This window comes from Oncorhynchus masou, chromosome 15 (genome assembly GCF_036934945.1).
Source record: "Oncorhynchus masou masou isolate Uvic2021 chromosome 15, UVic_Omas_1.1, whole genome shotgun sequence".
NCBI classification, from domain to species: domain Eukaryota; kingdom Metazoa; phylum Chordata; class Actinopteri; order Salmoniformes; family Salmonidae; genus Oncorhynchus; species Oncorhynchus masou.
This window is the reverse complement of record NC_088226.1, coordinates 17,390,352-17,413,400: the sequence shown is the minus strand read 5'-3', so window position 1 is coordinate 17,413,400 and position 23,049 is coordinate 17,390,352. Positions and strand designations below refer to the sequence as shown.

Genomic DNA, 23,049 nt, shown 5'->3' with positions numbered 1-23,049 from the left:
CATTTTCAATCTGAACTCGCTACTAAAACACTTGCTCAGAGCCAGAACACTTGCTTCACTAGATTACCTGACTAGAACACTGATGGACAGATAAAGCCATTTATGTAATGGCAACACAGCCGATTTCTATAGCGCAAATAAAAACACAAGACAATGTTTAGTCTTTATCAGCCCCTTAAATCAGAGTGTGTTTGGCCTCAAGGGAGTCCCCATGATTTCAGGCCCAACATACTAAAACAAAATGGTTACGATGGACAAAAAGAAAGATATTTGTTACATCTAGTGGCCCCCTGCAATAACGTCAAATGAGCGTCTCAGGGACTTTTGTTAAGGACAAGAGTCAACTGGGGTCAGTGTATCATTTCCAACAATTGTATTTTTAATGAGGGGAGAATTATAGCTAAGAGCAAAGCTGAGACGGCTAAATGTTAACTGCATTGAGAGTTAACGGTTCAAGGACATTCCTGCATTAATGTGTGGCGGTCGAGCAGTGAATTCATCTATCTGGGAGTTCCAACCAACCATTCGCCCCAACACACATCCCATTCACGCTCGCACATGCACACTGAAAACTGCTTTCATGGTGCATATCGGTTTATAATTGCAATCCCCACAATGTCTTTCTGTTTTTGTACTTCAACAAACATGGATCTGCTTTTCATGTTTTAGTTTTCCATATGTATCTCGAACGCACAGACAAATATTTGCAATATGTTGAGTGTACAGAGCATTCTGCAGTCTTGCAAGTGTGTGTTTGTTTGAACCTTAGCCGCGACATCGTTTGTAAGTACAATAGCCTCTCTCATGTGGTAGATTTATAATATAAGTGAGTAGGAAGTAAGGGTCACAATAGAGAGCATACAAAAATCTTGGACACTTTTGGTCAATCTTGGTCAAATTATCTATTTTTTTTTACAGTACCATTACTGTACATTTCAACCCTACCCACTGTGAACACGTGAATATATGCAAATCATTTGGCAATTAAATCAACTCGACAGCTGCCTAGTTATACATACAGTAGAGAACAGAGAATATACTTCAGGGGTTTTGTTGTGGAAAATAGAAAATAGGTTGTCTCTGGTGACCACCCCCCCCCCCCGAGGGGCATATTGTAGAAAGCAAAGTCGCAATGGAGCAGACATCACTCTTGTCATCCAAACGCCTTCTGCCTCCAGCCTCTGCCCTCAGACTGCCAGCATGTCAGGTCGCATATCAGTTGACACCGGGTTCTAGGAGCAATATGTTGCTTTGCTCAACATTTCTTAATAACTAATAAAGTGAGAATTGACCAACCCTTTAAAAACTGTAATAGGTCTTGATGGTGTAGCAATTTATATTTTTGCCTTCTTAGGAATGCTGTCCTGTGCCTCATAAAATTTTATTGAAAATGCTTTTTTACAATTGTAAGAACTGCCATTTATAGTTGCTCACAAGTCTAGTTTGTAAATGAAGAAGCAACCCCTTTAGACTCCCAATACACTGAATGGTGCATTCAAACAACCATCAGTACAGCAAAAGTAATAACATTCAGATGAATTGAATGCCAAGCTGCATTATACACTGCGCTCCAAAAATGCACCATTTTCCATCAGACCTCGTGTGAAAGATCAACTTAGGTTGACAGGCGACCGCTACACTATGCCACTACTCTGCTTCTTTGTAGAGTATGTCATGCGGTAGCTTTGCAGTCCAGGAGAGAGAAGCAGATCCTGTCTCATCCAGCCAGACAAAGTGTTTAACCAGCAGAACAACAATGATCAAATTACCCTTTCAACCAGCCAAGTAGAGTGTTGATATTTACTGAAAGACAAGTAAACCCCTTGTTTAAAGAACACATTAAGGAGACCCCCCCCCCCCCACCCCCCTTGGCATTATTATGCAAATCAGCTGAGTCATGACACAGTGGAAAATGAAAAGGCAGCAAGCCAGAGGAAGTGCCTCACCGGGGAGCGCTGCTGTACTGTAGCTAGGTAGCTGACCAACCGTAGATCCACCACTAAAGATAGATGCTCAACTATACTGTAGCATCTCTGGATTGGTCAGGATGTTATGCAACAATAGGGAAACCATCGTAGAGAGATACTGTATGACCTCATAGATGCTGTGGGTAAGTACACTATAGATGCCCTGCGTTATCCACATTACCACACGTGCACTACACAAGACACAAGACCAAAGATAGGTCAAGAATACGTAATACAAAATGGATATTTTCAGAGACACAAACTAAAACAAATCATACTTATTATATGTAGTTGATACCAATATACCTGAAGCACCACAAGGCACATCTCAAACGTCTCAGTGTACAACCCACTCGCTGCTGATAGACCACTACTAAGATACTATACAAACGTGCACAAGAGGTCTGATTTTTGGGACTTGAATTCAAATACCGGTAGGAGTTTTAGACTAATCTCATTTGATGTATAAGCTCCCTCTGAAGACAGATAGGAAACCGCTCACTCAAAGGTGCTGAGTCACATTCCTCTAGCTTCGTTCTTTATTTTAGTCCAATAATCTAGAAGACTCCCACTCATCTAGTTGTTTCTTCTAAATTGCATCCCAAAATACTTTGATGCTGAGAGAGGGCTTCCTCTATCAAAGGTAATGAACGGTGATGGGACATTGGCATCTGGGCACCATGCAGTAGCAACAAAGCATCCAATCAGCAATATGGAAATCTCCTTTGTTATTGATCTAAATTGGGTTCAAAGTTGGCCTAGCTTATAGGAAGAGTATGCGCCATATGGTGAGGCAATTAATCTGGAATATAACAGGGGAACTCTATGTTATTTATTAAAAGTGTATTTATTTAACCTTTATTTAACCTTTATTTAACTAGGCAAGTCAGTTAAGAACAAATTCTTATTTTACAATGACGGCCTACCTCTAACCCTCCCCTAACCCGGATGACGCTGGGCCAATTGTGTGCCGCCCTATGGGACTCCTGATCACGGCTGATACAGCCGGGATCGAACCAGGGTCTGTAGTGACGCCTTTAGCACTGCGTTGCTTTGCCTTAGACCGCTGCGCCACTCGGGAGCCTAAAAGAGGTTAAGAGGTGGAGATATTGTGAGGTGGGTTGTACAGTTATATTGACAATCTTATGAAGCTTAATGAAGCCTTTACAAATCCTACATAGATGATTCACAAATGCAAATGTTATACTATGGGTGATATAATAGGTCCTATAATCTGGTGCTTTCGTTTGACATTCTTTTATTTCTCCATTTTCTCTTTATTGTTTTTGAAAATGCTCTTGGGGAAGGTCACACAGAGACCGAGAGAAAACCCATGTTAAACGATGGTGCACAAAAGATGTTTGAATAATCACATACAGTACACAATAGATTATATTGGGAATCACATTATCTCGTAGTTGTGAGAAACCCAACATTTGTCCATAAATATGGATGAGGAATTACCTTTGTTTTCTAAAGCTTTTTAAGGGCACTGCCTCTATTTAAAATGGTCTTGTCAGAATCCCCCGAATGTGTTATTTGGGATCAATATTTTATAGTTTTGGGAACATTGTATTTGTTCAAAAGGAGATGGTATGTCATAAACTGACAGTTTGACATCCCAAAATCCTGCTATTTCTCTGTTATGCTGATCCAAATTAAATGCATCAAGGGCATTTTACACAGTTACATCACATTTAGAACACAACTGGAAAATAATGTTTGGTTTGTGTTCAGCAACACTATGGGCCCGATTCACACTTAGGAAATCTATTCCTTTTTGACGCATTTTGATTTAAAGAGCAACTGCCCCTAAAAAGCAACTTCTCGTTTTGAAAATGGCCTTACAGTGCCTTCAGAAAGTATTCACACCCCTTGAATTGTTCCACATTTTGTTGTGTTACAGTCTGAATTTGAAATGAACTACATTCAGATTTCGTGTCTACACACAATACCCATAATGTCAAAGTGGAATAATTTTTTTAGAAATGTTTACAAATGAATAACATTTTAAGTTGAAATGTCTTGAGTCAATAAGCATTCAATCCTTTTGTTATGGCAAGCCTAAATAAGTTCAGGACTAAAAATGTGCTTAACAAGTCACATAACGTGATTTTTAAACGACTACCCCATCTCTGTACCCCATATATACAATTATTTGTAAGGGCCCTAAGTCGAGTAGTGAATTCCAAGCACAGATTCAACCACAAAGACCAGGGAGGTTTTCCTATGGTTCTCAAAGAAGGGCAGCTATTGGTAGATGGGTAAAAAAAGCAGACATTGAATATCCCTTTGAGCATGATGCAGTTATTAATTACACTTTGGATGGGATTTCAATATACCCACTCACTACAAAGATACAGGCACCCTTCCTAAATCATTATTCAGAGGTGGAGATATGCACTCAGTGAAAAGAAGGAAAAAATATTCCAAAACATGTATCTTGTTTGCAAAAAGGCACTAAAGTAATGCTGCAAAAAATGTGGCAAAGAAATTAACGTTTTTGTCCTCAATACAAAGTGTTATGTTTAGGGCAAATCTGAGTACCACTCTACTTATTTACAAGAATGGTGGTGGCTGCTTCATGTTATGGGTATGCTTGCCATCTGCAAGGACTAAGGATTTTTTTTAGGATAAAAAGAAACAGAATGGAGCTAAGCACATGCATAATCATTGAGGAAACCTAGTTCAGTCTGCTTTCCAACAGAAACCGGGAGATAAATGCACCTTTCAGCAGGATAATAACCTAAAACATAAGGCCAAATACACACTGGAGTTGCATACCAAGAGGCCCTAAGTGAAGTGCTACAAAAAAAAGTTTTCATGTGATCATATGTGAAGTTAATGTGATAACGTGACGACTTGTAAAGCAACCTGTGATAACATGAAACTACACGTGAAAATGTGATCACAGGTGAAGTGTTCCATGAACCCAGGTGTTATTGTTTACATTTTATATGAAATCATGTGATTTTCCACATGTGAAATCGTGTTTTTTTCTGTAAGGGCGGCATTGGATGTTCCTCAGTTGCACAGTTACAGTTTTGTCTTAAATCGGCTTGAATATCTATGGCAAGACTTGAAAATGGTTGTCTAGCAATGATCAACAACCAATTTGACAGAGCATGAAGAATTTTGAAAATAATAATGTGCAAATGTTGCACAATCCAGCTGTGGAAAGCTCTTAGAGACTTACCCAGAAAGACTCACAGCTGTAATCGCTGCCAAAGGTGGTTCTACAAAGTATTGACTCAGCAGTGGGAATACTTATGTAAATGAGGTATTTCATTATTTAATTTTCAATAAATTAGCAAAAATGTCTAAAAACATGTTTTTACTTTGTCATTATTGGTATTCGGTGTAAAATAAACCCACAATCCATTGTGAATTCAGGCTGTAACACAACAAAATGTGGAATTACTCAAGGGGTGTGAATACTTTCTGAAGGTACTGTATAATTATAATCCCCTTATCCAAACTGATTATTAATTTACCTAGGTCTTATCAATAGCCCTTATCAATTTATGAATTACAGTGCATGGAGATTGGTGTTATTTCTATCGTAAAGTAGATATTTTTCCACTTGGAACCGACAAGTTGCTCGACCTAATTAATGATTTCCTTGCACGCAAAGGTGGCAGAATTATAAGGGAATTAAGTCAAGGTCAGAATACAGCGTATCGGTAAACACACCTCTGCCACACCTCCGGTTCTATGATCTTCCCCCAAACGAACAGGTGGTTTAAGTTCAAGGTCAGAATATATCCACTTAGAGGGAAAAGTGCATAAAAAGGGAATTAAGTTCCATTTACACCATAACTCGGGTCTGAATTCCCTCTAACAGGTTTGGTAAGGTATAATGACCCATTAAGTAAAATACCTCTCTATCTGTTGTAAAACAGCATACTTTTATCATTAGGCCAGGGTCTTTTTGTGATTGTAGCATTAGCACATTGCCCATGACATACTAATTGCTCCACCCAAGATGGCGAAATGTTAGCATATTAGCACTTTAGCTATATTACCTGACTGTGATGGGGATGTAATTGACTGAAGTTCAGTGGAAGATGGGCAATCTCCTTTCCGTTTGGCGGTTCCATTGTTTATTTCTCACAATTTCTTGCCTCTTTCCCAGCAATCGAGCAGAGCATTGAGCAGGAGGAGGGGCTGAACAGATCATCTGCAGACCTGCGAATTCGTAAGACACAGGTGAGTCACTCGCTCGTATCTTCTGCACATCCACTGAGGAGATGCCAAGTAACAAAAATGTGTTGATCAAACATAAAGCTGCTGGTGTATCATAAAGACAGAGAATACACGGCTTCACCACAACTTTAGCCTTCTGCCAACTACACTTTGTAGACCTGGCTTTGAAAAAGAAACTAAAACAAATACTGTTTGAATACAAGTCTGGATTTAAAACCATATTGTTATTGTACCATGTGGCCTGATGCCTACCCATAACACCACTACTTAGTACTAGAGTATAAATCTTCATATAGTAGGAGACTTAAGGGATACCTCTATGAAGCGGGAATTCCTAAGGCCTTCATGACCATGGACTGTCATGCACCACTGAATGTAAACGCTCATTGACATCCCTTTATCTTTTGACATGATAGAAAAGATGTTAAATTGTTCATGTCATTTCAATGACTGATGAACTAAGTGATTATGTAGCACATAAGAAAGGCCCTATGAAAGATATATTCAAATGTACTTTTAAGATTAAACAACTTGGCATATATCAAGTGTTTTAGAGTCGAAATGTGATTGATTACAGAATGTAATGATTAAAGATTAAGATAAATGTTCCACTGGCTTGGGGTAGGTTCTCCCGCTTAGGTTGTAACCTGTTCTCGAATTAACCGGTGATGGTGAATGAAGCTTCATTCTCAGATAAAGATTCATTAGGTTTTGACGTCTGTATGAGGACTAATTATCTTTCACATAGAAACACATTTAAAAGCCTTTGTTTAGAGTGACACAAAAACCAAAAGGTATATTCTTTGAATATGAAGTGAAATTATGATGGCCCCACATTCTCTGAATGGAATTGTGAAAGACTGTCAAACTGCTCAATGACAAACAGTTATCAGTTGTGGCAGGAGGGAGAGTCCTTTTTTTACCTTTTACTGTGGTGGGCTAAATCAGGGTCACATAGAGTGTTTCTTGGTAGTTTAAACAAATCTACTTTGAAACCAAATTATACACCTCACACACACATGTTCTGGGCTTTAAAAAAGAAGACACCTGTATCCTGTCAGATATAGAGTTGAAATGTATTCAATTTTGAGTTTGCACCCTAAAATTACACATTTTATATACTGAACAAAAATATAAAGGCAACATGGAACAATTTCAAAGATTTTGCTGAGTTAAAGTTCATATCAGGAAATCGGTCAATTGAAATAAATTCATTAGGCCCTAATCTATGGATTTCACATGACTGGGCAGGGGCCACCTGCTTGGGAGCCAGGCCCACCCAATGGGGAGCCAGGCCCAGCCAATCAGAATGAGTTTTTCCCCATAAAAGGGCTTTATCACAGACAGGAATACTCCTCAGTTCCCGTGCCCCTCCCCTCAGATGATCCCGCTTGTGTAGGACCCAAATGTGGAGGTCCTGGGCTGGCGTGATTACATGTGGTCTGCAGTTGAGACCTGTTAGACATACTGCCCAATTCTCTAAAACGACGTGGTAGAGCAGTGAACATTGAATTCTCTAGCAACAGCTCTGGTGGACATTCCTGCAGTCATCATGACAATTGCACGCTCCCTCAAAACTTGAGATATCTATGGCATTGTGTTGTGTGACAAAACTGCACATTTTAGAGTGGCCTTTTATTGTCTCCAGCACAATGTGCACCTGTGTAACGACCATGCTGTTGAATCAGCTTCTTGATATGTCACACCTGTCAGGTGGATGGGTTAAATGCTACAATGCTCACTAACAGGGGTATAAACAAACATTTTAGAGAAATAAACTTTTTGTTGCGTATTGAACATTTCGTGGATCTTTTATTTCAGCTCATGAAACATGGGACCAACACTTTGCATGTTGCGTTAATATTTTTGCTCCGTGGACATCACAGAAGACTGAACTATAACAAAACCGTTTGACATAGAAACACCAGATTTTCAGCAGGTAAAAAAAAAATGTTTAGGAATGATGAATGAATGAAAAATAGTGTTAACATTTAACCCACGAGGCCACTAGTCATTTGACTGCTGGAAACGGCTGTGGGACCTTTGAATAAGCCGCACCACTGCCCTGCAGTGTGAAAAGGAGGTGGTATAACAAGGAGCGACACAGCAAAACGACCCAACATTATTCACATACAGTGGGGTCTGAAATGATTGACACCCTTGATAAAGATGAGCAATAATGACTGTATAAAATAAATCATTCAAATACTAAGCTGTACTGTGTGGTCAAAACATTTGGAGAATATGTTATTTTATACTAATACAATTGCTCTAAACGGTAAGGGTTAAAATGATTGACACCCCCTAAAGATTCTTATGAATAAAGTCGTCAAAAGTTTAGTATTTGGTCCAATATTCTTAGCAAGCAATAACTACATCAAACTTGTGACTCTACAAACGTGTTGGATGCATTTGTAGTTCCGTTTGGTTGTGTTCATTTTGTGCCCGATAGAAATGAATGGTAAATAATGTATTGTGCCATTTTGGACTCACTTTTATTATAAATAAGAATAGAATATGTTTCTAAACACTTCTTCATTAATGTGGATGCTACCATGATTATGGATAATCCTGAATGAATTGGGAATAATGATGAGCGAGAAAGTCACAGAAGGTCAAAAATCATACCAATAGCAGAGGAGTATAAGATTCTTGACCCTCTGTGACATCATTAATTCACGATTCATTCAGGATTATCCATAATGTAGTCGTTGTGTGCTAGGAATATGGGACCATATAATACATTTTGACTGCTATATTTATAAGAATCTTTAGGCGTGTCAATAGTTTTGACCCCTATCTTTTTGAGAAAAAAATAATGTTACTTGTTAAACAAAGTCATCTCTTTCTCTGAGCAATTGGATTAGTATAAAATAATATAATTCCCACCTATTTTGAGCATATAATATAGTTCAGTATTTGAATTATTATCAAGGAGTGTCAATCATTTCAGACCCCACAGTATGCCAATACAAGTACAATGGCAAAGGTGACATTTCCCATATCAAATCACATGAACAACTCTAGACACTCAGTATAGCCAACCTAAACGTTCAATCAAGCTGTGCACTGAATTGTGCCTTTTTCAAAACAACACATCACTTTCTTTTAAACCACCCAAATGTTTATTCATTTGAAATTCAGATCATCTCACTGTGAACCAATGTTCTTCAGAGGTGGCCAGAAAGGACATCTGTCATTGTAGGCTCTTGACTCTCTCAACCACCTGATCCTCTGACTCACTGCCACTAATCCAGCCCCTCTTTCATCCTCACCATAGCTACACTTAGAAAAAACGGGTTCCAAAAGGGTTCTTCGGCTGTCCCATTAGGATAGCCCTTTTTGGTTTGAGGTAGAACCCTTTTTTATTCCAGGTAGAACTATTTTGGGTTCCTTGTAGAACCATCTGTGTAAAGGGTTCTACCTGAAACCAAAAAGGGTTCTTCAGAGAGTTCTACTATGGGGACAGCCGAAATAACCCGTTTAGGTTCTAGATAGCACCTTTTTTCTAAGAGTGTACCTTGCCCTTATTCTCTGCCTTGCATTGTTAGTGGGTTATTCAGGCACGCGGAGAAGTAGACACTGCTGGGCTGAATCTCAGGCCTTCCCTCCAGCACACAGAATTGAGCCATCCTTGCTTTGACCCCTGCCTGTATTATTTGCAGCAGTAATTCCATGCACAAGGCTCAGTGATACTCTAGGATCCCCTCTGGTGGTCGGAACGTTCAACTGCCACTGTCATTGACTTTGCAGCATCAGCAAAATCTCTAACGCAGCAGCCATTATTTGAATGGAGGTGCATGTGTGCATACATATGAAGGCGTTTCTGCCATTTTCATCAAGGCTAAGATTGATGTGCACTGCAAATGGCCAATTAGGCATCATCACAGTATCAGATGGTGTTGATTGACCTTATTTGGGATTTTCTTTTCTCCAGTGGCCACTCCCTAACCCCCTCCCATCTGTTCTCCCCGTGTCTGTCCACTAGCACTCGACGCTGTCACGCAAGTTTGTAGAGGTGATGACCGAGTACAACACCACGCAGTCCAAATACAGGGACCGCTGCAAGGACCGTATCCAGAGACAGCTGGAGATCAGTGAGTATCTGTAGCCCACCACCATCATAGGGCACAGTTAATACACCACTGACATTAGATACTATACTCTATATCAGGGATCATCAACGGGATTCAGCCACGGACCGATTTTCTGTTGAGTGGATGGTTGGGGGGCCGGAACATAATTACAAATCATTTGTGGGACTGCAGATTGATCTCCTGAAGCCCAAACAGATCATTTCAAGCCTTGCTTACACTTGTATACAATCATGTGTCTCTCTATTATGCGTGGGGATATTTGGGAAGAGATTTCTTCAATTAAAATGAATTAGAGCTGATTTCATGGTGTTTTTACAGTCTTTTATATCCATTTTTTTTTTTTATGTCAAATGATTCAACCCGCGGGCCAAATTCGGTCCGTGGGCCGCCAGTTGGGGAACCCTGCGCTTTATAGTATCTATGTATACTATACAGTATCTATACAGTATCTATGTATACTATACAAGTACAGTTCATAGTGAATAGAACCATACACAGACATTACAGTATATTGACATTATCAACATAGATTCTCTCTTTTAGGGTGGGTTAGGCCTAGACTTAGTTTAGCATTCTTTGTCAATTACTTTGTTAAAATGGCTGCACAAATACAACACAATTGATTGGTTGATTGATTTAGTGATTGGTAATAAATCAACAAGACTAATGCCATACACACACACGCTGACAGCAGACAGGGTAACACCGACTGACAAGGAGGTACGTTAGTATCTTACACAAGAAATAGCCAGAGTTCTTACTAAATATACACTGGTACCCAACAGCGCAGACACAAAAATGGCCTTTGCAGACGTAAGGATATTTTCAAGGCAGCATCACTGACCTTCATATGAGACAGACTGGAATTCACAGACAGTGAGTATCCTTTTAATACTGAAGTACACAGATACAGACACTGGCAAGTGTTTCATACACAACTCAAAGCCATAGTGACATCTGAGATCCAGACATCAACCAATATTATGCACAGACACTGTATTTTTCAAAGACTGGGACAGACTTAACAGAATAGACGCATTTGAAGTTTATTGAGACGATACTTGGTAGACAAGGGATTTGAATGGCCACATATTAGCCAATGATAATTTGTATAATCATGCAGATTGCAAAAACAGAAGACTTTCCTTCATTGTAATTCAGCTCGCACATTTGATTTAAAAGCTGTATTTTCTTTCATATTATTTCATTTTTAGTCATATTTTTAGGATACCTTAGAGCTTTAAATTGATCTAGATTATTCTAGACATCTGGTTAGAGATACATGCTCTTTTTTAATTACTGCCCAGAATCTGTGCTGTGCTTCAAATTGGCACTAAAACGGTGGAAATGTGTTGATTTAAATAACTAAACTGTAAGTGCATCAGGCAAAGCATTATGATAATTTGTTGGCAATATATTTCATTGTGTGTGTGTGTGTGTGTGTGTGTGTGTGTGTGTGTGTGTGTGTGTGTGTGTGTGTGTGTGTGTGTGTGTGTGTGTGTGTGTGTGTGTGTGTGTGTGTGTGTGTGTGTGCTCGGCAGCTGGGAGAACAACCACCAACGAGGAGCTGGAGGATATGCTGGAGAGTGGCAAGCTTGCCATTTTCACCGATGATGTGAGTACAACATCTGAACCTGGCCATTCCCCATGGCAGACATATATCCACAGTGAAGGCATGGGGACCACAGGCATTAACCTGTGTGGCTAGTCATAGCTAACTCGCTACATCTGTCACGTTTGCATTCAATAAACTACTGCTACGTTGACTATTATTAGTCCTGATATGATGTTTAACAGAAGAAGAATGTTCATTATTACAGGTGGCAAAAGAACACATCGAATCCTCTTCTCTCCTCATCCTCGGTCTCCTTCTCAACCCTCTGTTTTGGGTCCTTAGATCAAGATGGACTCTCAGATAGACAAGCAGGCTCTGAATGAGATTGAGACCCGACACACCGAGATTATCAAACTGGAGAACAGCATCCGTGAGCTGCACGACATGTTTGTGGACATGGCCATGCTGGTCGAGAGCCAGGTAAAGCTTTGTTTTTATTTGAAATGTTTTTAAAAGACGAAGGAATCAATAAAAGCCCAGTGTTATGCCATTAGCCTTACGTTGAGAACAGAATGGATTTGAAACGGCCTTGAATCTGAGTCATTTTTGTGATGTTAAAATGAAATTATTGAAGCAATCTGTGTATCTTCAAACTGAGTCTTACATCTTTCATAATGAAATCCATCCAACTGTGATTTGGTTTTTGCCACGATTGACTGAGAACGGGGCAGATATTTGGAGCTGAGAGTTGAACATATGACATTTAGCCTCAGGCATGTGGGTTCACAGGCATATTTGAGTAATTGTGCTTTGAGACTTGAGAAGTGTTGCATGCAGTGCCCTGTTATTATTATATGTTTAGATTGAGACTGGAAGTAAACACACTGTTGCCTAGACTAGTTCCACACCAATGAGAAATGCTGTGTAGCCATTCAGATAAGCTCAGGCTCAAGCTCAGGCTACAACTGTAGCCTTTTTACATCCTGGCTTCATCAGCTCTCTGCTGCTAGTGTTCAGTTATCTTAATTAATGGGTTCTTACAGTATGTTCAGGGTTGTGGCTGTACGCAGTGGTTGCACTTAAGTTGAAATGGTATAGCAAAGACTTGCACTTTAAAAATGCATTACAAAATACCTCACATGAATACTTGTTTTGTCTTAAATGTGTTTTATTCCCAAAATTATGACAACTTAATGAAGTTACATTTTCAAATATTTTCATATTTACAGAACATTTGTTAATATTACATAGAATCTCGATATGTGAGATACAATATGAGAATATTATGTTGCCAATTTTGATTCTCACTGTGAAGAAATGACCGTTGACTTCCACTAAGAGCCTATGAATCTCATCAGGACCACCTAAATTAGAAAATTGCTTCTGGGTAACAGGGAAATATGGTTTCTAAGTTTAGCTCACGCACTGTAAACCGTTTGTGAGTTGGATTATTTCATCCAAACTGCAATAGGGAGGAAAAACGCTTTTGAGTGACAATTCTTCTCTTTCTCTGGGGGCTTTTCCTCATGGACAATATGCAATTGTGTATGATGAATAAATATAGGTACTTAGCTACGCTCATCTCATTTATATATCAATACTGTTGTTTCCTCTGGCAACATTATGCAGCACACAATGTTAAAAATCCATCCGTTAGATGGAAGACAACATGTAGACGATAAGTGGCTTCATCAATATCACTCACAGTACTTTGTAACGAGAATAAAAATGAATAGAAAACAGCTGATATTTGTGCTAGAAGCTTTGTTTGGATTCGAAAGAACAGAAATACGATACCACACTTGAGCCTTAAAAAGATATATGGGGCGGAAACATGTGCATACAATGTGGTTGAGGCTAACTTAAATTGGTAATAGACAAGGTGTTCCCCTCACTCCTCTTGCATTTTGATGCCGGTGCTTTTTGCTGTTTACAGGGAGAGATGATTGACAGAATTGAGTACAACGTGGAACACTCCGTGGACTTTGTGGAGCGGGCGGTGTCTGACACCAAGAAGGCTGTCAAATACCAGAGCCAGGCTCGCAAGGTAAGTCACAGGCTCGCCATTTAACAGGGCTAACGCATATATTGTGTATACGCATATAGTCTTCCACATGTTTTATCACTGTTACGTTGCTGTAACCCACATCCCCCACCAACATGAGGATGTATACATACTGTACATTCTAATATACATACTATACCTATGCCATCATATAAACACACAGACACGCATACTAAAATAGGCACAGCATCCTCCTACAGTCAATCATATCATAAAAGGTTAATGTCCACCACCCCCTCATAACTATATTATTAAAGAGTATACACACACACACTCAAATAATAATAATATCCACCACATCTTCATGTACAGCACATTCCACCCTCAATCACACAGTACCTCAGTGATTACCAAGCGACCAACCTCCACAGACACATGATAGGTTGGGGGAACAATGTCCATACTAATGTGTTGTATAGATAAATGATATTGTCCCTTACCGTAAAACTGTCCCGTAGCATGTATACAATCACAAGTCTCCCTGTGTCTTGCTAACACCATCACCGCCTTGTCCCCCCCCCCATGCAGAAGAAGCTCATGATCATCGTCTGCTGTACTATTTTGGGAGTCGTCTTGGCATCCACTATCGGCGGATACCTGGGCTTTTAATGACGACAACTACGAAAGGCGGCCACAAGAAGAAAAAAACACACAGAGAGAAAAATATCATATACAATATCAGATAAGGAAAATGTTCTAAAAGGGGTGGGGTTGAACAAACAAAGACAAAAAAACTAAACCGACATTATAGCTGACTAAAAACATAACATATACAAAAAAAGAGGGTACAAATAAACAAACAATTTGCAATGTACATGTAAATGTATTGAACATAAGAAACAGCACATGGGTTAGCTACCTGGAAAGAAATATGCCGTAAAACTTTTTTTTTTAAACGTATCTTTCCTTTTTGGGGGGGGGGGGGTCTCCAGGACAGTGCCAATGACTGCTAAATTGTGTGTTGTTCCAGCAAAGGTAGTTTACTTGGATGCGATTTTAGAACATAATGCACAAAACTGGAGACGGATTAGGATGATCGGTGTTCCTTATTTCATAGATACAATAATCACGTTTCGTTGGGAGAGACTGACTTTGGTTTTGCTTGAACCGTGACTTTTAGAGACTTCTCATGGGTTGATTATTCCTGTCAATCACGTAAATCAGCCAGACCAATTAGTGTAGTCAACTTGAGTAACCCGGCGATAGCCTAATCAAATCTCCTAGATAGGCAACAATGTCTTTACTTCGACCAATAGGGATAAGAGCTTAAACCCATGGAGCTGTTACAACGGCAGATGAAAGGCCCTGGCTGACAGACAGATGGAGGCGTGTCCTTTAGGGCGTGGCACTGCAGTAGCAGGTTTGAAAAACAACTGACAGTTTGCAGGTGCTCCATCTAGGCCCTTCTCTGCTCTTCTCCATACGGTAGGAGCTTGGAGAGAGGAACGTCTCCGGGCCTTCAGCTAATTCCATATGCCTGTGGCAGAAACCAAATTCAGAGAGAGATTAGAGAGGTAAGATGGGGGGGGGTAAACCCGACGGTCGAACTATGCAGTTTTGACAAAGAGAGCCGACCATATCGAGTTTTCCCAAGGATGTTAAGAGAGAACAGACGGGGGGGGGGGATATTATAAAAGGTTGCAAGATACACCAGAGAGGGAAGGAAGAGAGGGAGGTAAAAAGAAAGAAAGACCTGTAGCCGTCATGCCTGTTCTACAGATTAGGAACGCATTATTAAAAAGTAAATATGAAAATTGAACAACGGAATCTCAAAACTTGAAATGCTGGCGAGCCCTGGTGTCGAGTCTCATGTCTTGCTTTGGAAGTGGTTAGTTCTACTGTGGTCGTGTAGTGTGTGACGTGTCCTGTGACAAAGAGTCTGGCCTCATATTTCCTTTATGGACCTTCAGCTATATTTTGCATTTTGCCGTTTGCTTTACTTTATTTTCAAAGATTCAAAAACATATAAGCAAATGGGTACTGTGAATGGAACACGTTTGTGTGCCCCTCTTGTGAAATTGTATTTTTTACTAAGCAAAGATATAATCTTAAAAAACACGCAACTATAGAATCTATTCATAAAACATGTTAGGTATTAATAACTGAGCAATCGGTCGGTCATGTTGAGTTTTTAGGGAACCTATTCCACCCTCTGCTTGAGTTGTTTGGGTGCTATTTCATGAAGATGGGTGTTTCCCTCTTAATAGCCCATTGATGGTGCTGAACTATTACCAGTTCAGAATAGCAAGGTTAGGAGAGAATACTGTGCTCTATGATTGCACATTCTAAGAAAAGAATGCCATTTGAATTCATGCTTAGAACAGATATAAATGCTGCTACATTTATCTGAAAGAGACAGCTCCACCTTGCCAAGGAAATATGCATGGCAACGTGACACGGATGTCACAGTGACTCTGTTGAAGCCAGCACTGTAATGTCGCAGATTAAGATCCAATCGAGGGAGTAACTGAATCAAAATCATGACTCGTGAGCCTTGCCCTCAAAGTCCCAATTCCCTGGCTTGCGTTGACAGTGTTGGCCCCCGACTGGATGAACTAAATCGTTCCGACTGTTTGGGGTCACCTTCATGGAATAGTGTCCCGGTGTAGTTCATATGACAAGGCCTTACCCCCTGTGATCTAGATTGGACATGGACCTAATCCGAATGGAGAATATACCCTTCTACGATCAATAGATGTTGACAAAGCAACAACTTTGTTGCTGGTGTATTGATTTGATTTGAATATAGTCCATTTAAAGATGAACCCAATTCTCCTTTGACGTTAGCTTCCTATATGTAGGAACGTCATAGGATATAAGTTGTGGCCCAGCGGTTAAGAGCGTTGGGCCAGTGACTGAAAGGGTTGCTGGTTCGAATACCTTAGCTGACGAGGTGAACAATCTGTTTATGTGCCCTTGAGCATGGCGCTTAACCCTAACGCGCCTGTACTACGCTCTGGATAAGAGTGTCTGTTAAATGTGTGCCCAAACAGACTATGCTAGTTACCGCAACATGAACTCGTTTTTTCTTGTCATTGATACTTTGACTGTATATGTAATAATTGTAAGGAAAAAACAATGTTGTCAAATGTTTTCGGGAAAATCCTAATTTTGTGTTGAAAATGTCCTTAATATTGTATATTCAAAGGGAGGAACCAGCTCTCAGTTTTCTGAACTTGGATTTTAAGATGGAAATATAGCTAAATTCAACATTACCAAATGCCAAAAGTGACTCTGTTCAGTGTAAAACCAAAGGCGCATGATTTTCCTTCATGAGTGCCCCAACACAGAGAATCACGTTCGATTAACCTTCTGACACAGAATTGTCTATTAATACAAATCTCACAGGACATTGGATAGGATATTTCAGAGTTAGCATACCAAATTCATCTTACCTATTGGCTGCTGCAAAATCAATACGCACCTATCCACCCTTTTACAGTTGCATGGTCATTCCCCTGTCATTGTCATTAGCAAGGAACATCATTTTCTAAGTCACTGGTTTCTTCTAAGTCAAGTGGTGGTCATCCCTGACTGACTGTCATTGAACTGCCTCTGTTGTTGTCCAAACTTTACACTATAGTAACTACATTAAAGTTATGGTCCACTTTCAGCTTGGTGGCCAATCAAATCATGGCCCTTTCAAGTGCTAGGTAGTAGTTAGCTGATGCTTTGTGCTAAAGCCTGCCATATCAAAATAAGGACAATACTTGCAATAAATAGGAAGCTGAAACCTTAAATGAAATGTTCAGTCATTTCACATATCCATGCAAACGGCTCTTTGGTTCTGAGTGTGAAACAGTGGCCTTTGATAGTGGGCTGTCCTTACAGAATGTGAGTTTGCATTGCTGACTTTTTTCATGAACAACCACATAACTTTGGGAGATTGGCACTGACTTACACCTTGGAACACAGTGAGCAAGAAACAACAAAACATGGCCTCTATTTAAACATGATTTCACTTCAGGACTAACCCATGTCACTGTTTTCTACGTGCATACCGGTAACCACTTTTGAGTTCTGTACAATCTCGATCACCACGAGACGTGATATTTCAGTCCCACCATGACATAACGGCTCTTATATTACTTTGGTGAGCCTCAAGTCCAATGTGTATCTTTCCATGGCAAGAATGTCTCACTGCAGCAAGAGATATTGAGGGCATAGGAATGGCGAACGGGAAATCTAGGTTCGTTCGACCAACATCTCCACCCACAGATCCAGGAGGGAATCTGACTGTAGTCCTCAAGTCATTCCAGGACTGGCCAGCATGTTATTTTTTAAAGCTTCTGTGTATTTAATTGTGTCCAACCACTTACATGTACAGTTAAAATGGGGTTATATTGATGTCGTTGTTGTTTTTTAAAAGGAATATGGCTAGGAAACCCTTATTCTTATTAAGGCATGCAACTATCGGCTTTGTGAGTTTGCATGGTGATTTCTGCTCTCAATCATGTGCGCACTTTACACTCTTAAGAAAACACTGTCTATCACGTTCACGGTTTATTTATCGATCAATTATTTATATTTACTCACTGGGGACGGAGTGAGGGGTTGTAGTTATATCGCTCCTGGTGTCTGTTTTATCGCAAGTCTACAGAGACACCATATTGACATTGGTACGTCCAGAGGGGTGATCTACGTATGTACGAGTGTGTGTAAACGTCCGGGTACTGTTTGGTGCAAAATGTCGTCCCTCCCTTCCTCCAGAGTACTGTAGTGTGCGGTTTTCCCTCACCATGGCAGAACCCCTAGTAGTAATTCTGATACATTCCATCCTGTACCCCTTTCTCTCCCATAGCATCTATCCCACTGTGCTTCATGTGCTTCTATGGTGGCGTATGCGTCCTTTGTGAGGAAACGTTAATCGTGAGTCTTTAAGCTGCGACTGCAACGTGTGAGCTCCTAGGCCTTGTGTGCATGCCCCTCGTCCCTGGCAAAAAAAAAAAGATGGTGCGTGTGTGTGTTTGTGTGTGAGCATGAACGTTTGTTTGTGTACAGTATGTGTGTGCACGTCTGCGATCGACGCAGACCACTCTGAGCACGCGACTAGGTGTAAGGGCTGTTCGGGTTTAGCAGGTCCATGGGTTGTAGCTGTTGAGTTCCAGTTTTATGTTGAAAACAACAACAACAAAAAATACACTATTTATATATGTCACCAAATTCAAACCAAAGCATTTTGCCCCACGTGTTCTCAGTCACCTGATCAAAGAGCACAAAGAAAGTCAAGTTTACAAAAAAAATGCTTATAATATAATAATAGTAATCTATAGTTATCATCCAGATTATCCCCCCCCCCAATCATTGTATGTTGTTCTGTCAGCTACTTGATTCAAACTTCTGAGTTGACTTGTTGAAAAGACTTCACAAATTGTCCTTTAATCATCTGTAGTTTGTACTCTTCGTGGTTGTAACAGTGAGAAGAGATGCATAGTCATATGATGTACACGGAGTCCTCTTACACGCGAGTCCAAAGGAGACAACAGTGGCGATTATTATTTGGTGAGATACATATCCCTATCCAAATGTCTGTGTAGTCTATACACCTGTTTTTATGCACACAAAATCTACATGTTTTTTGGTTATGGCCTCTTTAACACCCAATTCAACGCTCACTTGCTTTGCTTTCTCTGTGCTGGCAACACACCTGAACTGAGCGTTCACCAGATCCACTTTGGTGAATATAAGGGCACTGACCTGGATGAACCAAAAGTATTCTGTTTTTATTCCTGTATTGTTTTGAAAATGAAAAGATGTATCGGGTGTGCGCGGAACATCGGAATGACCTCAGAACGTAGTGAGCATAGAGGAAGCATTCTGTAAATGAGTGGAGAATGAATGACGGTAATGGCCTGGCCGTCCAGCTTCTGTCAGTGCAAAGCCTTATCAGTGCAACCAATGGAAAGGAAAACCTCTTCTGGAAAGGGTTCGAATATGGTCTTGAACTGCAAATATAACCAGTTAGATCTTTCAAAACAAAATATCTGTTTTATAATATCATGGTTCATATTTGGGGGTTCCCTTCCTATATATGGGCACCCTTACCTATTTGCTTGTTGTAGCCACAAGAAATTCAAGGCCCTATGCAATGGCCACTGGCTTTATCCTCACCATTATGTCAATATTCAAACTGCTTTCACAGAAGAGGTTGTTCTTGGAATGAAATCATTTCAACAACCAACGAAACCCTCTTCAGAGGTGCTACTTTCTATTGTGGCTTACTAATGTGCTACTGTTATTTGCCACAATGAAACCGTTTGTTGTTTCCTTTGCTTTATGGTCCTATTCTGGAACATACTCACCATATCTCACAACAGTATTCCTTTGTATCAGTGTTCTAATTGGGATTGGGGTTGGTGGTGTAGGAATGGTTCTCCCGAAATTGTGACTTTGGAAAGTTGATTATTATCTGAATGGTCATAACAGTAGGTTAACAGAAAACTGAATAGATGTTAAATATATTATTATAATGAGAAGGAAATGCGGTAACATTTGCAAACTGAGGGAGATGGCAAAAATGATCAGATGCTAAACTAAAAAAAGTGAGTGATTCTATTATAACAATGATTTAAAGAAATAAAGGAGTTATGTTAACAAAAATAATAATAGTAATATTGAAATGCTCGCAATTTTGTCAAACTGAAGTGGATCTTTGTGTCTTGTAATTATTGTAAATACTTCAAAGAGAGAAAAAATGACTTGCATGTCCATGTATAAAACTACTGAGAAACGTGTTCCTGTCAAAGTTGTGAAGTGGTTCGATCTCTGCCCTATCCCCACTGTCCCCCCCCTCTTTTGGACTGACTGTCTGTACATATATGTTCTTTCAGTTTTAATGCGTGTTTGGAGAGTGTTTGGACAAACGAAAGAATCATTTGTGTGACCAACCATATCAGTCAAAAACCAACCAGTTTGATTTCGTTCAGAGGCATCCGTCTCTGATGAATAGTGCTTCCCTCCATCCGTAGTAAGAAGGGAGTGGCAAAATGTACATATTGCCATTTTGTCTCGGTTTCCTGCTTCCAGGCCAAATATGAATTCAAACACTCTCTTTGTCTCCAATTATTAGCCGGTAGTCAGCCAAAAACAGCCCTGTCATTATGATTGGTATTGTCTTGTATAATGACAATGTCAACCTTGTCACTTGGCTTTGGGCTTCTTCTCATGGGCCCAGGGTCTCTCATCGCTGTGGAAAGTATACTGTGGTGAAATAAGTCTTTGTCTTAATTGAACCCGCCATAACGTAGTGGTCATGACATTTAGAGTCATTAAGTACTCATTTGTGTGATCTTTAATGACTGGCAAGTGTTGCAACTCTCCTATGTTCATGTGCATAGGAGAGAAAATGATTTCCATTGTCAAAATTGTCAGAAGGATTTCCATTTTTGAAATTAGTTAGGCTCTGCGTTGAGTTTTGTCCTCTTTTGTATTGAAATCTTAGCGCGTCAAGATGCGAACAACTGAATCACCTTCTTAGGAGTTTGAGAGGATTTGTCCCAATTGTGAGGCAACCCAAGGAGGTCTGATCCTCAAAGGGAAAGTTGTGGACCATACTGAAAGATTGGCCTGTGACAATATAGAAATCCACTTGTATGTGCAATACAAAAGAAAAAGGGCTTTCTCTAACATGCAGAAGTGAGACTAAATTATTTCAAACCTCGGTCGACCACAACACAGTTTTGGTTGCAGATCGAAAGCCACAGTTGGTGGAAGTGATTTGATATCTGTAACAACACAGACAGAAGAGAACAACTCCATCTTGTTCAGTGAAAGTCAGTTAGAGGGGGTTGTCAGGGTGGGCGAGAACGGAGTGAAACAAGAATGACACTGAAAGAGACTGAAAAAAAGAGGACAGTTGGATCGTTTGCTGCAACTTTGACTGGAAATGCAACTTGTGTCCCGTTTTTTTTGTGTGTGTGTGTATGTGTGCGTACCGTAATGTAAAAAACTATCTGTCCCTCTCTCTCCCTCTCTTGTACTGCTGTTTGCTGTTTTGTTTAGTTAGTGTGACGTGCCAGTATTTCCCCTCCCCACCCTTCGCTATCTCCCCTCCTCTCGCTCCCTTTTCTCCATGGATCTTTAAGATGACAACTCTATGCAGATGCTGTCTTTTATAAGTGTGTCAAATTTTAATTTAAAATAAAAACTATTACAAAAAAAACCTAACCCGACAGACATATTGAAATGATAATAAAAAAATAATAAAGAAAAGGATTGTTCAGTGTACCCTCACAGTGGTTGGTCTTCATTACTGTTGTCAGTCTCCATCGCTATTGTACACAATGGCTCAAATTCAATTGTATTATTTGCTAATTATGTTCTTAGATCATAATCTACCAAACATTTGGCAATGTAATGTTATTTAATGTTATTTTGATTTAGGAATATGGGATATTAGTTTGTGTTAAGCATCCTCATGTTATCCTATCAACACCTTGTCATGAAGCATTAAGTGGGTCTGAACTCCCTGGGGCCTATTCACTGGGTTTGGGATGAAGTCACAGTGAGTATCTCTGTAGACCCTGATCGCCCTCCACTGGGTTAGCAACATCTCAGACAACTCGTCACTGTGATATGCAAGACTTGGCAAGCATTCGGACACAAAAATGGCTGCTGTGCGTCACTCCGGTAAGTCAAGTGTTACAAATTGGTAGTGGGTGAGGTGACTGAGTTCACTCCTTACAATTGAACATATTTTGACACCTAGTGAAATGCACAATATAAATGTCATCCATCATTATTGTATTATGTCAGTGTTTTTCCTTGAAAGGACCCACTGCCATCCAGTGTTTTTAAAGGTGGACTAGGCCATATTGAAGAAGCATCTCAGAGCAGCAGTGCGGATCTATGATCCGTCCCTGTCCATATATTATTCATTAAAATACAATAGACAAATCTGATCCGATATCAGCACTCCTGCTCAGACCCTTTGAACAGCTGCTCAGCCATGTTGTGTGGGTTAGCTCCTCCAGCACTCTGCCCATCTGGTTCCCAGCCTCCCAAAAGGACCATTAGGAATCCATGACTCACGGTCCAGTCTACACATTATGACCTCATCATTAAGGCATGCAAGACATCCCCACTTTGATCACTCACCCTGGTGCAAATTCTATCCCCATCACCTCATTATGGCTACTTACCATTGAGGTGGGATGAATG

General features: G+C 40.1%; 1 protein-coding gene across 1 annotated transcript in view; it reads left to right on the top strand.

Moving 5' to 3' along the window:
* Nucleotides 1-22,116, top strand: part of LOC135555790 (syntaxin-1B) — a 61,194-nt gene extending 39,078 nt beyond the window's left edge. Inside the window, exons 5-10 of the mRNA XM_064988523.1 lie at nucleotides 6,103-6,176; nucleotides 10,162-10,270; nucleotides 11,812-11,885; nucleotides 12,168-12,305; nucleotides 13,762-13,872; nucleotides 14,419-22,116. Coding sequence (XP_064844595.1) covers nucleotides 6,103-6,176; nucleotides 10,162-10,270; nucleotides 11,812-11,885; nucleotides 12,168-12,305; nucleotides 13,762-13,872; nucleotides 14,419-14,499 — 587 coding nt within the window. The 3' untranslated portion in view covers nucleotides 14,500-22,116. The remainder of the gene's footprint in view (nucleotides 1-6,102; nucleotides 6,177-10,161; nucleotides 10,271-11,811; nucleotides 11,886-12,167; nucleotides 12,306-13,761; nucleotides 13,873-14,418) is intronic.
* Nucleotides 22,117-23,049: the final 933 nt, after the last annotated feature.